Genomic DNA, 16229 nt, shown 5'->3' on the forward strand with positions numbered 1-16229 from the left:
TGGGTAGGGTTTTTGATCAGGATTCACTTTGATAAGTGATATGACCATGATTTAATCGGATAAATGTAATAATATAGATATGATCATGTTGATATTATGTGAGATTACTAAAAATTAACTATAATAATGAGAAATGTTAGGGCATGTAAAGAAGATCTCGGTTGGCTGCCTTCCATAGCTAAAATATTCAAGTTTATAACGTACACAACGCAAAAAAAATAATAACAATTTTCGAAAAACGTATGGAAAGTGTCCGTTATGTTGTGCTAAAATAAAATGGATGAATTTATATTAGTTTAATTCACGACACATCATTGTCTAATTCACGACATGTTATTGTGCGGATTTGAAAACATGAATTAAAATAGGTTATTACAATAACATTGCATCGCAACCATTCACCGTAGAGCAAGATCGCGCCAAATGACCTTTGGTCGACTATCGACAATTTTTGATTTGAATGAAACTTTGCACACGTATTTGGCTTAGCAAACTGAGCATTTTTCACAGATGGAGAGATTTTTTACACCCATGAGTTACATTCTAAAAGAGCGTATGCCTTTTGGCATAGGTTTTATTCGAAGCATTGTAGCCCAGAAACCGTTGGTTGTATAGAAAAACTGTCTGAGAATTAGGTTGTAGGGAATTAAAAATGCACCATAAAAAAATATACACTGTACAAAAAAAAAATTTTTTTTGACCAAAAAAAAATTAAAAATAAACATTAAATTTCAATTAAAAAAAAAAAGAGTTGAATTTTTTTTTAATTTTTTTTCGAAGAAACTTGACGTTAAAACGCAACTTTTTAAAAAAAGTCCAGGATGGAGAAATGAAAAATAATATTTTTATGGTAAAATAATTTTTTTATAAAAATTCTAATTCAAACATTATTCAAAATATTTGTATTCTGATGATTTTAAAAGATGCAGAGAGTCATTTTGAATCAAAAAGCTCAACATTCTTAAGGCATCGGTTTTCGAGTTATTTTTAATTTGAGCTAATTATGAATATTCAGGAAAATACACGTTTTTCTTTATTTGTCCGTGGTTCTCCAGCAAAAACCATACTTTCATTGGAATGCTTGATCAAAAATATACAATTCATTCTTTGACAACAAAACGATTGGATAAATAACTCAAGCGCTGTACCTTATCCTACCTACACGTTCCCCCTTGCCGAATGTTTTATAAACAAATATGTTTGTCGTGCAACACTACCTACTTGTTTACTAATAATAACGGTTTGTAAAGCACGCAACCAATAACTACTGGGTTACCTATAATATCTGTTTTCGTATATCAATACGATTGCACTTCTCCAGAAGTGTTACTAACAGTTTGCATTTTGTGAAGACGAATAAAGTGAAAATGGAATACACCAAGCCCAAATGCTGTAAACCCTTTCCTGATCATCGGTGCTCATCGAGCTTACGCAAATTAAACGAAAACGTTATTGCAAAATTAAAAATATTGAACAGTCAAGCTCATTTTAATACGTCTTTATCAATTTGTCATCATCATAATATCGGAAGTCCCCCATCATGATACTGTTGCGGTTCAGTTGTTCATTGCCAAATTAATGAGTTTTTTGAAAACAACAATAGAGTTTAAAAAAGCGATATTAATGTCTGATGGAGCTGCCTCACAATATAAAAATAGAAAAAACTTTGCAAGTATTTGCAAGTTCAAAACAAAATATAACGTCGATGCAGAGTGGCATTTTTTGCGACTTCTCATGGTAAAGGCCCATGCGATGCAATTGGTGGCATATTAAAACGAATGGCAGGAAATGCAAGTTTAGCTAAAGAACATGAACATCCCATTACAAGCGCAAAAGAATTGTATGATTGGTCTTATTAGAAAAGTAATAAAAATTCATCAAAAATGTCATTTAGTTGGGTATCATATGAAGAATATGAACAAGGAGTAACAAAATGGAGCAATATTTTCAAAAAATTGCTGCCACACAAAAGTATTCCGATTTCAGAAAATAAGATACAAACGAAGCTGTTTTCAAAAGATGACGAATCATTTACTTATGATGTATATAAAATATAAGGTAAAACTAGTTCTGTAAAGTATCTATGTCATAAAAAAATATGTTCCTGAGATAATAAAACTCGAAAATAAATATTTGGTTCTTATATATATTTATATCACTTAGAACATTTAACTCTTTTCTTGAGAACCGTTCGCCCAATCGTTTTGTTGTCAAAGAATGAATTGTATATTTTTGATCAAGCATTCCAATGAACGTATGGTTTTCGCTGGAGAACCATGGACAAATTAAGAAAAACGTGTACTTTCCTAAATAATTATAATTTTTCGATCTTAAATTAAAAAATAACTCGATAACCAATGCCTTTAGAATGTATACTACCAAGAGCTTTTTGATTCAAAATAACTATCTGCATCTTTTAAAATCATCAGAATACAAATATTTTGAAAAATGTTCGAATTAGAATTTTCATAAAAAAAATTATCCACCATAAAAAAATTATTTTTCATTTCTCCATCCTGGACTTTTTTTTTTAAAGTTGCGTATTAACGTCAAGTTTCTTTGAAAAAAAAAATAAAAAAATCAACTCTTTTTTTTTAAATTGAAATTTAATGTTTATTTTTTATTTGTTTTGGTAAAAAAAAATTGTTTTTGTACAGTGTATATTTTTTATGATGCATTTTCGATTCGCTACAACTCATTCTCAAACAGCTTTTCTATACAACCAACGGTTTCTGGGCTACAATGCTTCGAATAAAACCTATGCCAAAAGGCATACGCCCTTTTAGAATGTAACTCATGGGTGTAAAATATCTCTCCACCTGTGAAAAATGCTCAGTTTGCTAAGCCAAATACGTGTGCAAAATTTCATTCAAATCAAAAATGGTCGATTAAATTTTCGCGCATTTCCAGGCGATTTGAAATGATATTGCTCCGTATAAAATCATCGAAACAATATAGATATGATCATGAACAAATAATGTGAGATTATATATAAATGAATTATAAAATACAATAAGAAGTATTAGGGCATGTAAAGAAGATCCCAGTTGAGTGCCATAGCTGAAATATTCAAAGTTTTAAAGTAGAAAGCGCAAAAAATAACAAAACAACATATGGAAAGTGTCCACTGTATTGTGTTCTTAAAAAAAAGATGAACTCTTTTGAGACTAGTTCATGAAATATCAGTAGTTGTTGTTGTTCTCCTTTCTGTGGCTGAAAACATGAATTGAAATAAGTTATAATAACCGCATTGTAGCGCTTGCAAAAACGCTCCTTTAACGTCTATAGCCTGATGGGAAAACAAAGACCCAATCACTGCCCTGTCCGCAATGACACGTTTTGAGCAGCTGGGCAAATATTCAGCTGTAAATTTATTGTACATTTTAAACTCGGTTTTCAATATACATTATATTCGCGACAAGGAATCGAGAAAAGCTGAAACAAAAACAACCCTACTCTTATTCTTATATTCTACATCCCTATAACTGTACTTTAAAACTAGAAAAATAGTAAACCAAAAAATTCAAAAGACCACAGTGTCTGAAAGATATTGAATTTGAAAAAATTGCAAAAAAAAATGCAGGTCGCAATCTCCCCGGTGGCATCGGCCTTGTTTCCTGAAGCTGCCGAGAAAGACAGTGGCGCTAGTCTCATCTATGTTTTTGAAGGTTTGTTCACACAGAAGTGTAAGCATGACGAACGAAGCATAATATATGTTGTACAGAGTTACGCGCTCGAATCAATTCAAGCATTAAAAAAAAAGGTCAGCTTAGCTTTGTAAATGTTCAAAAGTAGCGTTGATATTTTATCTCATTTACACATACGTTGATATATGTTGTACAGAGTTACGCGCTCGAATCAATTCAAGCATTTAAAAAAAAGGTCAGCTTAGCTTTGTAAATGTTCAAAAGTAGCGTTGATATTTTATCTCATTTACACATACGTTGAGATGTCAATCATCAAATCATCGCGCGATGTCAGCTGCCTGCAAGAAACACCGCCGTTCGAAATCGGCAAGAATAAACGTTGTGTACATTCTATAATAATGCAACGCGTTCATTTTTTGTTTCATCAAGCAAAGCACTCGACGTTATGTGCAAAAAATACATCACCCGAAAACAATACATAAACACACTGCCGCTGAACACCGATACTGTATGCACGTATGAACACTGCTTTTTTTCGTGTTTCGATGAATCAGCAGTCAAATTGCATGTAAAATTGATCCAGTGATCCAGCTAATGCTGCCTTCACTTATGTTGTACGTAAACGTCAGTGATGCCACCGGGTTGGTCGCAATGCTTCACTGAGTAGCTCCACCGTTTTGCTCCTCTATGCGAAGGTAGATGGCGCACAGGAGCTCTTCAATCCACCCAAGACACAATCCGGAAAACGACCTTTTTCAATCTTTCTTCTCTGAAGTGCGACTTAAAAACAAACAGAACACAGCGAATAAAAATTCTACTTATCTGTTTTACGAAAATACGCTGCCACATTCCATCACTTTTTCGGGTACTAGTAGGACCTAAACTCAACACTTTGACCAATCACACTATTTTATTCGCGAAAAAACAACATTTTTACTAAAATCATACGAAGAGCATCCAGTTGGCCTTGTTGCCAGTCATCCTGCTAGCCTAAACATCCATTAGTCAAACACACAAGCGCGCTGCGCCCCTATCACTGTGGATGTCTTTTTTGCGATCTTTTGAGCATTACACTGGACCTGAGGAACCCGAAACTGGGTGCTGAAATACAACTAATTTTTCCATTGCTCGTACGAACTAATTCACTCGCAAGTACACCTTTTATTCTAGCCGCAATAATACCGATATATTTAAAGCAAGCTGCCAATCGAACTCCCGACTACCGTTCCGATAAAATACTGCTGCACCTCGATTAGAAACCGTACCAAGGCAAACGAAACTTAACAACACTACGGCCGCTTGGTAGCTGCTGCCATGTTCTCGTATGAACCGAATCCACTCTGTGAATTAGTAATCGCGCCAAACCTGGAAGACAAATCACAAGAACCGTTTTAATGTCGTTGGTTGTTTTTCTCCTTTTAGTAGCTTCTTCAATAAACAATTAACACTAAAACTTGTGCAAATAGCTCCGACAAATTTATGAGACTTTAGGTAATATTCTTAACCTGAGACTCTTATCTTAACAAGTTTTACCAAATTTTGCAACCGAAATATAGCACGAGCGAAATAATTTCACAAAATTATTAATAAGTTCCAGCAAAAACTCGCAGCAATCAATATGGCCATTTTTGTTTTTTCCTTGAAATTTTTTTTCATTTGCCGACAACCACATTCGCTGTATTACGAAGACAGCTAATATACATACGTTTATTATGGTAATGCTTTGAATAATAATATATCAGCTAACAATTTTGAAATGTAAAAAGAAATTCTGATGCATCTTAGTAAATAGTTCATTAAGCATGTGTATATGTGGAATTTACTCTTTCGATACTATCCGGTCACGATCGTGTGCAGTGAATATCGAAGATAAAATTAAATAAATATCCGTTGCAAAAATTTACAATCCTTGTTGAGTAATTTATGGTAATCATATTTATGAGATAAACTTTCAATCACTATCAACAGCAGCATTGCAGTTTTTCCTCGATTGCACACGAATAGAAATGTACGAACAAAAGTGTCTACCACTGCAATACGAATAGTACCGCTGCAGTACGAATAGAAGTGTACCGCTGAAATGTACGAATACAAGAATACCGCTGCAATCATAGACGACGAGAGACCTGCGGTTCTTTACTCCAATAGTGCTGTTGCTTTTACCGGCATGTTTTCTTTCAAGACATCAGTTTTTATTAGGTTTTGAAAGCAGGTTTAGAAATTGGTCAAGAATGGGGGGTTTCAAACTTTCCGGAAAACTGTTATCTTCGAGACATCATATTAGTCTAAGCTCATGGAAGCAAAAATATATTGACCTATTGGGACGGGGAGACTCTGTCAATTTTTATATCGATATTGATACAGAGAATATCACGGGGAACGGATGGTGTCCATTCACGTCGTCTGTTATTCTCTTATTCGCGTAAATTTGTCATTGAAACTTTTTATCAGTTTTACCGCTTAGCAATGAAATTAGAGTGATAACTCGCATATTACAAAATTGTTCTACATTTTATCTATCCAACAACATATTGGTTATTGTTATCCATCATGTGGTTGTGCTGTTATTAACGTTTGAAATCTGACGGAACATTTGCCAGTTTCATTTTCAATTTTACAGAATGCATGCCAGTATAGTAAACAAAGACGTAGTCCCAAGTCAAAAAAATCACGACAATTCGTTATTTATCAACCTTTCAAAGTAGGGTCCGCCTGAAGCAAGTTAACGGGCAGTTATCGTGTCTAAAGGTAGGTTCGATAGCATAGCGCAACATGCTTTGTCCGTTCTAAATCAATATAGAACATTCTAAATTTTGGCTCATTTATTTTGTTGCAAGAAATGTGTTGACGTAAACCGGCGCAAGATTATACAGAATAAAACGGAAATTTCCGTTTATGAAAACCTTCATGATTTTTAAAAACTAATGCTTCGAATTCAAAACAATATGAAACGTGATATTATGGGTGATAAAATTTTGGTCCGACATTCGAACTTCCCTATTCACGAATTCGTAATAACGAAACATGAATTCCTTTTTCAACGATAGTAAGCTGAATAAGTTTACCCACTCATTGATATGAATAGATGATAGTTGACATTTACTATGTATTCTTTATCGATCGAAGTTTGAATAGTTACTCTGTTTGTTTGTCAAAAATGTAAAATTTTATTTTATATAGTTCCAACCTATCTCATGTTAAACCTTGAAATAAATTGATTGGTTTCATTTTTTCTGTATTGCAGGCTATTCTTGTAAATGTTATCCATATTAGAGACTCTGTTTGTCCAGTACCGACTTCTGTGCTGGCTCAGTACCTGAAGCAAGTTGGCGGACAGTTATCGTGTCTACAGGTAGGTTAGATAGCACAGTGCAACATGCTTTGCCCGATCTAACTCAATATTAAACATTCTCAATTTTGGCTCATTTATTTTGTTGTAAGAAATGTGTTGACGTGAACCTGGGCAAGATTGTTCCAAACACCGGAAATGTTTGTTTATGAAAACACACATGATTTTTCAAAACTAATACTTCAAATTTAAAACAATAAGAAACGTGACAATTTGGAATATATCACAAGTGATGTTTAGTGAACTAAGTATTCTACTTAAATAATATTTACAATTTCAGGAATTCGCGCAAAAAACCTACCAAAAAATACCTCAGATTAATCACCCAGATCAAGAAATCACAGAATCAAGTATAAAGTATGCATGTTAAATCTGTTTGATTAGATTACAACACAAGTTTTCTAATCGAATAGTTGAACGTTCCCGGCGTTGCTCGGGATCAAAGGTGTTAAAATTGAGGATTGATTCTTAAATTTTATTGCCTTTTTAGCACAATTTACCATAGAAATATTACGTCACATTTCACATTTTAGAGGGTAATCGCTCCTATATGGATCTCAACACTTATATTCATTCCATTACTCTCTGACTTTCCCAAATTTTTAAGGTTTTATCTCTCGGTTTAGTCAAGTAGCCGAATGTTTTACTTAGAAAATATGATAAAATTTTATGGTACATTATATGATAAAGTTACGATCCCGGGTTGTGCCTTTCCCCTATATAGGTACCTTTAGCAACCACTGCAAAAACTAAAGGTATAAAAGTGCTCCAAAGGGCCGAATGTCGTATATTAATTTCACGAGCTGTTTGTGTGTGTGTGTGTGTGCGTGCGTGCGTGCGTGCGTGCGTGTGTGTGTGTGTGTGTGAAAGGTATATTTGCCTCATAAGACCCTAATGAATGTTATTGTAATCGGACTGTAACTTTGTCTGTAATGTGTCAGAGTGAAAATCACTAAACTTCATTATCTCAGAAAAGACACAACCGAATTGAACAAAATTGTATACAAATGAACGGCCTACCTAAGAAACCATCAACTTTTGAATTTTAGAAAGATTGAACAAGTGATTTAAAGATTATGAAAAGAAACGTGTTTTGCAGACTATTCAATCTCACTCATGTTTCTCTGAGTTGACTGGACGGATCTTCAAAAAATCAGTGTCACATGAAAGGTCTAGTTGCCCCATAAGACCCTCTTGGCTTCTTTTGCAATCGGATTATACCTTGTTTGTTACGCTTGAAAATGTGGAGCCAAGCTATAAAAAGAGACTGGAGTTTTCTCCATTAAAGCTATTCCTTATTCTTTCTCGATGTCTTCTTTGCTCGCATTCGCTTCCGAGATCATATGCACACACGCGCGCTTACTCTTTTACTCGCGTGTAGTCCCCTTCTCGCGAACACAATCAGCCGAGTACAATTGATTCAAGATGCTTTACGATAGTTGCGGAGGGGTAAAAAAAATATTAAGGGGTAATATTTATGATAAAATATAAAATACACTAAAGTCGCTTTTTACGCTGGAGATACGTGCCGCGTAAGAAAAACGCGTATTCCGGAATCCGCGTAAAAAACCGCGTAAATTCCGGAATCTGCGTAAAAAAAAGCCATCGTGAATTTTGCATTCCGAGTGAAGGAAAACCGAAATCCAGGCAAAAAAAATACCGCGTAAATTCCGGAATCCGCGTAAAAAAAACCGCGTAAATTTCGGAATCCGCGTAGAAAACCGCGTAAAAAAACGCGTAAAAAGCGACCTTGGTGTATATTTGCAACGCTTACTTACGCTTGTTGTGGCGGAATTTAGCGACCCTCCCAAACTTTTTGATCAGATCAGCAAAATAAGGGCAAATAGAAGTCAAACTTTTATTGTCTCCACTTCGACACTATTTGTTTGGAACCTATTTGGTAGGCCATAAGAGAATACAAAGTTGTAAGATCAGTTCAGTTAAAATAAATCGCTCGAAAAGTTAACATCGTTTTTTATATCCGTTTCGCATTTCGCCCGTTCACTGTCGCTCTGTTGGAACCCACATTAACAGTTGAAACCCACATTAAAAGGTCAAGCTGACTTATAGCACCTTATTAAATTTTATTCTTATCGGGCTGTAACTTTGACTGTTATGTTTTGAAATGTGAAAATCACGAAACTTCATTATATCAGAAACTACTGAGCCGATTTTAACTAATATGGTATTAAATGTACGAGCTAGTTAAGGGTTAACCATTGAATTTCATAATGATTGAAAATTCAAAAGTTCAAATGTTGTGAAAAGAAACGTGTACCGAAGTCTTTTCAATTCCACTCGTTTTCTCGAAGAAGTCTGGACTAATTTCAACAATCTTAGTGTCAAATGAAAGGTTTGGCTGCCCTATAGGCTTCCATTATATTGTGAAACAACGAAAGTCTTTCACCTCAAGGATTACACGACTTATTTGAACATAACTAGTGTCATACGAACGAGTTGTCTCTCAAACTTACAAGTAAAAAATTTCATACCAATTCGATATGCGATTCAAAGGTTATGAAAAGAAACAAAATTCCAAGACTATTTAAAACTATAGCTACTTTGATCAAAACATGTGGCCTCAACATAATTTAAATTTGGTATTGTACTTTTTGAACGTTCCCGATTTTGCTCGTGATTCAAGTGTTCAAAATTAAGAGTCATTTCTTCTATACTATGGGAACTGCTCCATTATACATCTCAGCCCATATATTCATCTCATACAACATGAAAACACAATTGAAAACAAGAAAAAACGCATATTTTCTTCTTAAACCAATCTGCTAATCCATGGAATGGATTCTTCTTAGTTTACTTTAGATTCCTCATGAAGTATAATCCACAAAAACTCACTTAAAAGCACTAAATTCGATATTATAGTCGGACATCTGTACGCGAAAACTCATTTAACTCAATCACCTACCTCAGAAAACAAAATCCTCGCATTTTCTATACGGCTACAACGGGACTCGTTTGGCAGCCAGCCAAAGTTTTTTTCATCACTAGCGGACCACTTTTTATTTTAATCACTAAACAAAATCACTCACTACACTAAGAATACTCTAATCTTTGAAATGTTCACCTCAAATTTCTGAAAATGTTGACTTATTCCGACATAATTGACATAAATCTACAGCACTGAAGTGGTTACCTTGGTTACCAATTTTGCACGTAAACAACTACAGCGGATATCTAGGTAACCTACTACGACGGGCTGCAGCTACGTTCATTCACGATAATGTGATTCATTCATGATTAACAGTGTGATGAATATGGGAGCGTCGTGAGATAAATAATTGAGCAGTGATTCAAGTTTTGAGATGGATAAGGAAGCATTGTGAAAATGGTTTGTTTTACAAAATTCAGGATAAATCTAGCTAATTTTACTAAATATACAATGCTGAAAGATTTCATAAGAGCACGTAAGCATATTTAGTTTATTTGTACAATGATTTCGTAAAAATTGGTGTTTAATCCGTGCATTCTTCGTGAATAAAGGGCTTAATGAGATGAATAATAGAGCAGTTTTCCTATTTCTTTAAACACAACATCAATATTGAGCATGAGCTTGAGCATGATAACTTCTAACACAACATCAATATTCTAGAAAAAACCCAAATTAATCCACCTAGCGGTGAGACCCAGCCTTTTTCATTCGAACTTATTATTTGTTAAAGTAGATTCACACGAACACTTCAATTTTTAGAAAAAAATACACCTTGAAAATTTCTGCTTGATTTATTTTTCACTTTAAATAACGAATTTCTGGTAGCCAACAGCACAAATATACCGAATATTTAAAACATAACATTTACAAACATATGAACATACATTAACACATACACATGCAAAGCAAAGCCTTGGTGCTACATTCCGTATCGGAACTCGACCTTCTGTTAATTATACGCAGACTTCGCAGCCACCTGTTAAGTGTACAGGACAATTGCGGGGCTAGCGCTACGATCCTACTGACACTAACAGTCTCTCCCGAGCCGAGACTCGAACCTACGACGACTGGCTTGTTAGGCCAGCATCGTACCTCGAGACCAGCTGGGAGAGTACACATGCATACACATGCAAATACCATAAAATAAGTATGTTTCAAATACATCACGCGTAAAATGCAGATGACTACTCCTGGTTACCAGAATACATCCTAAAATGGCCAAACTCTGCCTAATCTGGGTATTTCGATGGCGAAGATGGCGACTTTCAGTTTCTGGAAAACAGCTTAAAGTGACCAAAGATCATTCCTTATGAGCTAGAGACCAAGTTTAAAAGCTTGATCCGAGCAAAGAAACGCGGTTATTGGCGTCGCACAGCGGGGCGACTTCATACAAAGGCTGGCCAAGCAAAAAAAGTGTCGATAAATGCGAAAAAACTCGGTATTTACATAATTTTTGGACGCTAAACACGAATTTGGCATCCATTTTTTGTTTGGGGCCGTCCATAAGAAGTGCCACCGGGTGTTCTCCCCATTGAAAAAAAAATACTTAATTTATGGACATATATATATATATATATATATATATATATATATATATATATATATATATATATATATATATATATATATATATATATATATATATATATATATATATATATATATATATATATATATATATATATATATATATATATATATATATATATATATATATATATATATATATATATATATATATATATATATATATATATATATATATATATATATATATATATATATATATATATATTTTTAATTTTTTTTTCAAAGAAACTTGACGTTAATACGCAACTTTTTAAAAAAAGTCCAGGATGGAGAAATGAAAAATATTTTTTTTATGGTAGATTAATTTTTTTATAAAAATTCTAATTTAAACATTTTTCAAAATATTTGTATTCTGATGATTTTAAAAGATGCAGAGAGTCATTTTGAATCAAAAAGCTCTTGGTAGTAAACATTCTAATCGGTTTTCATCGGGCATCGGTTTTCGAGTTATTTTAAATTTAAGCTCAATATTATTAATATTTCGGAAAATACACGTTTTTTTAATTTGTCCATGGTTCTCCAGCAAAAACCATACGTTCATTGGAATGCTTCATCAAAAATATACAATTCATTCTTTGACAGCAAAACGATTGGGTGAACGGTTCTCAAGAAAAGAGTTAAATGTTCTAAGTGATATAAATATATATAAGAATCAAATATTTGTTTTCGAGTTTTATTATCTTAGGAACATATTTTTTATGACATAGATACTTTACAGAACTAGTTTCACCTTATATTTTATATACATCAGAAGTTTGTTCGAATGTTTTATAAAAATGTTTTATAAAATAATATGTTTGTCGTGCAATACTACCTACTTGTTTACTAATAATAACTGTTTGTAAAGTACGCAACCAATAACTACTGGTGTGACGTCACACCCCGCGCAGAAAATACTTTATGTTCCGTCACGCAGAATTTTGTGATACGGTACATTTTAGCTTAGTCCGAAAAACAGTAAACCTTCCGTTGAAAGAAATGAAAAACAGGTAGAGTGTAGAACCAGGACACGGCCGCCTGCCGTTGTCCCCTAAAAACAAGATCATTTGTAAAGAAAGCAGGAAAAATCTTGAAGAAAGACCGCGAACGGTTCTGCTAGGCAAACGTTGGCGAAACATTTGGTTTCCTTGACAAAGGACCGCGTACGGCTCTGTCAACATACTAGGTATCAACAGATTATGCAATAGGCGGCAAAGAACTTCGCGCAGCCTTCTGCTGTGCTACAGGCAAACAAACTCGAATAAAATAAACAAGTTTTGTGTTATAAACAAAACAGAAGTCGCCGGTACAACGGTGTTGATGCTCTCGCATGCGTTCTATCGTACATGCGGTACTAGATCATAGGTTAAGAGATTAGTAAGGTAAACAGAGAGTGGAGAAAGTCTCTCTCTCTGAGTTACCGGTAGGGTATATTTAAGTAGTGATGTACGAAAAATAAAGTCTGTTAGTCCACCGTTATCTTGTGTATTAATTCCGCGCCAAAGGCGCGTACAGGGATATTTAGTAGAAGAATTCCCTGGTAGGTTATAACCTACACATGTGGTGACAGCGCGTGGTCTTTTCTGTGCCATTGAATCTTTTCTTTAATCTTCGGACGTATCTCGGAAGTCAGACGCGGTCGTAAACTCGGTCGTAGTAATCACGCTAAGGGAGCAAAAAGAAAAAGTAGTGGTTTAAATATCTGTGGTTCAGTGAAAAATGAAATAGTTTTTCGGAGTTTTAATCCAAGTAGTGCTCGCGGAGGAAAAAGAGTGTGTTATTTAAAAAAAAAAAAAAAAGGGAAAAAAAGAGAACTGAAGAAAAAGTACTTAACGATTTATCGAGGTCAGCAGCTTGGAAAGTAGTGCTGCTAGTGAAAGAGAAAAAAAAAAAGAAAAACGAAAATCGAGAAAAGACGTTGACAAAAAGTGTTCTCTTTTCTCGCTTTTTGGCATGGAAGTGAACTGAGTTGGTGGCAAACCCAAGCTAGTGACATTCGTATGCGGGGAAAAGGTGCTGTGTTTTGCTGCTGAAGACGACTTGTAAAGTGCGATCGTTTTTTGACGTTGACTAACGTCTATATCGAAGTTAGGCCCCTGAATTTAAAAATCTAGTAATTCAACCAGGGAAAACCAGAGAAAAGTGGTCAGGTTTTGAGCGCTTATTTTGCAGTCATCTATAATCAGGTTTTCGAGGTTTTGGCATCAATCGATCAGAAATTCTTTTACGGTTAAATTTATGTAACAAAAACAAACTATTGTTTGAGATACACTATTGAAAAATTGGTAATTAATATCGATTGTCTAAATCATACCGCGCAGCCAATCACTACCTCTCTTCCCAAGCACAGTCGACACTAACGGATACAATCGATCTGACTTTGTTGTTATTGTTGTTGTCACTTTCTGTTTCCGATGTTTATGCTGCTGCTAGCGGAAAAAACCTTGCAAATATGCATCTTTTTGTTGGTGTTAATTTTACGACAGCGGCCGGCGCCCCATCATTCTGATTCCAAAACCGCACCAGTGACATGCGGACGCTAGGTGATAGCAGCTGAAAGGAGGAAATACAATATAGTACCGGTCATCTCGTGCCGGTTTCACCCGTAATGCTGGTGGCTTTAGTAGTAAATGGCTACTGCAAAACACTTAAATGGCTGGAATTCTGGACGGACTAACCAGGAAACTATAATCGGCAACTGGCACCTTTTGGTGCCTCTAAATTTTGTTACAGAAGCGGCAAATTGAATTTTCTGTTTTACCAAATGATGCTGCTAGCGGAAAAAACCTTGCAAAAATGCATGTTTGTGTTGGTGTTAATATTATGACAGCGGCCGGCGCAGCTTTCAAGAAACATTTGTCTCTTCCATTCCATAATTTGCGTAGCCCATCCCTCTTTTAATTTATCTGACGAAGCCTTGGTATAAAACGTACCGTTCGAACATTTCATCCCATCAGTTTCATTACTAAACCGTACCGGCTACATACGGACGCTATCTTGAAAGAATTCTGGACGGACTGACCAATAACATGGATATATTCGGCACCTGGCCCCTTTTGGTGCCTCGAAATTTTGTTACAGAAGCGGCTAATTGAATTTTCTGTTTTATTACAAAATGCTGCTGCTAGCGGAAAAAAACCTTGCAAATATGCATCTTTTTGTTGGTGTTAATTTTACGACAGCGGCCGGCGCCCCATCATTCTGATTCCAAAACCGCACCAGTGACATGCGGACGCTAGGTGATAGCAGCTGAAAGGAGGAAATACAAAATAGTACCGGTCATCTCGTGCCGGTTTCACCCGTAATGCTGGTGGCTTTAGTAGTAAATGGCTACTGCAAAACACTTAAATGGCTGGAATTCTGGATGGACTAACCAGGAAACTATAATCGGCAACTGGCACCTTTTGGTGCCTCGAAATTTTGGTACAGAAGCGGCTAATTGAATTTTCTGTTTTACCAAATGATGCTGCTAGCGGAAAAAACCTTGCAAAAATGCATGTTTGTGTTGGTGTTAATATTATGACAGCGGCCGGCGCAGCTTTCAAGAAACATTTGTCTCTTCCATTCCATAATTTGCGTAGCCCATCCCTCTTTTAATTTATCTGACGAAGCCTTGGTATAAAACGTACCGTTCGAACATTTCACCCCATCAGTTTCATTACTAAACCGTACCGGCTACATACGGACGCTATCTTGAAAGAATTCTGGACGGACTGACCAAAAACATGGATATATTCGGCACCTGGCCCCTTTTGGTGCCTCGAAATTTTGTTACAGAAGCGGCTAATTGAATTTCTGTTTTATTACAAAATGCTGCTGCTAGCGGAAAAAACCTTGCAAATATGCATCTTTTTGTTGGTGTTAATTTTACGACAGCGGCCGGCGCCCCATCATTCTGATTCCAAAACCGCACCAGTGACATGCGGACGCTAGGTGATAGCAGCTGAAAGGAGGAAATACAAAATAGTACCGGTCATCTCGTGCCGGTTTCACCCGTAATGCTGGTGGCTTTAGTAGTAAATGGCTACTGCAAAACACTTAAATGGCTGGAATTCTGGACGGACTAACCAGGAAACTATAATCGGCAACTGGCACCTTTTGGTGCCTCGAAATTTTGGTACAGAAGCGGCTAATTGAATTTTCTGTTTTACCAAATGATGCTGCTAGCGGAAAAAACCTTGCAAAAATGCATGTTTGTGTTGGTGTTAATATTATGACAGCGGCCGGCGCAGCTTTCAAGAAACATTTGTCTCTTCCATTCCATAATTTGCGTAGCCCATCCCTCTTTTAATTTATCTGACGAAGCCTTGGTATAAAACGTACCGTTCGAACATTTCACCCCATCAGTTTCATTACTAAACCGTACCGGCTACATACGGACGCTATCTTGAAAGAATTCTGGACGGACTGACCAATAACATGGATATATTCGGCACCTGGCCCCTTTTGGTGCCTCGAAATTTTGTTACAGAAGCGGTTAATTGAATTTTCTGTTTTATTACAAAATGCTGCTGCTAGCGGAAAAAACCTTGCAAATATGCATCTTTTTGTTGGTGTTAATTTTACGACAGCGGCCGGCGCCCCATCATTCTGATTCCAAAACCGCACCAGTGACATGCGGACGCTAGGTGATAGCAGCTGAAAGGAGGAAATACAAAATAGTACCGGTCATCTCGTGCCGGTTTCACCCGTAATGCTGGTGGCTTTAGTAGTAAAT

The 16229-nt window shown here is 35.7% G+C and overlaps 1 protein-coding gene across 4 annotated transcripts in view; it reads left to right on the plus strand.

The window, feature by feature from the left end:
- LOC129720275 (cell growth regulator with RING finger domain protein 1-like) overlaps positions 1-16229 on the plus strand; it is a 197203-nt gene that overhangs the window by 100043 nt on the left and 80931 nt on the right. For all 4 annotated transcript variants that reach the window (XR_008727246.1, XM_055671737.1, XM_055671734.1 and 1 more), the window contains exon 6: positions 6892-6999. Coding sequence is in view for 3 of the 4 variants with exons in the window: in XM_055671737.1 (XP_055527712.1) it covers positions 6892-6999 (108 nt within the window). In the remaining variant the exon portion in view is untranslated. The remainder of the gene's footprint in view (positions 1-6891; positions 7000-16229) is intronic.

This window comes from Wyeomyia smithii, chromosome 1 (genome assembly GCF_029784165.1).
Source record: "Wyeomyia smithii strain HCP4-BCI-WySm-NY-G18 chromosome 1, ASM2978416v1, whole genome shotgun sequence".
Lineage (NCBI taxonomy): Eukaryota > Metazoa > Arthropoda > Insecta > Diptera > Culicidae > Wyeomyia > Wyeomyia smithii.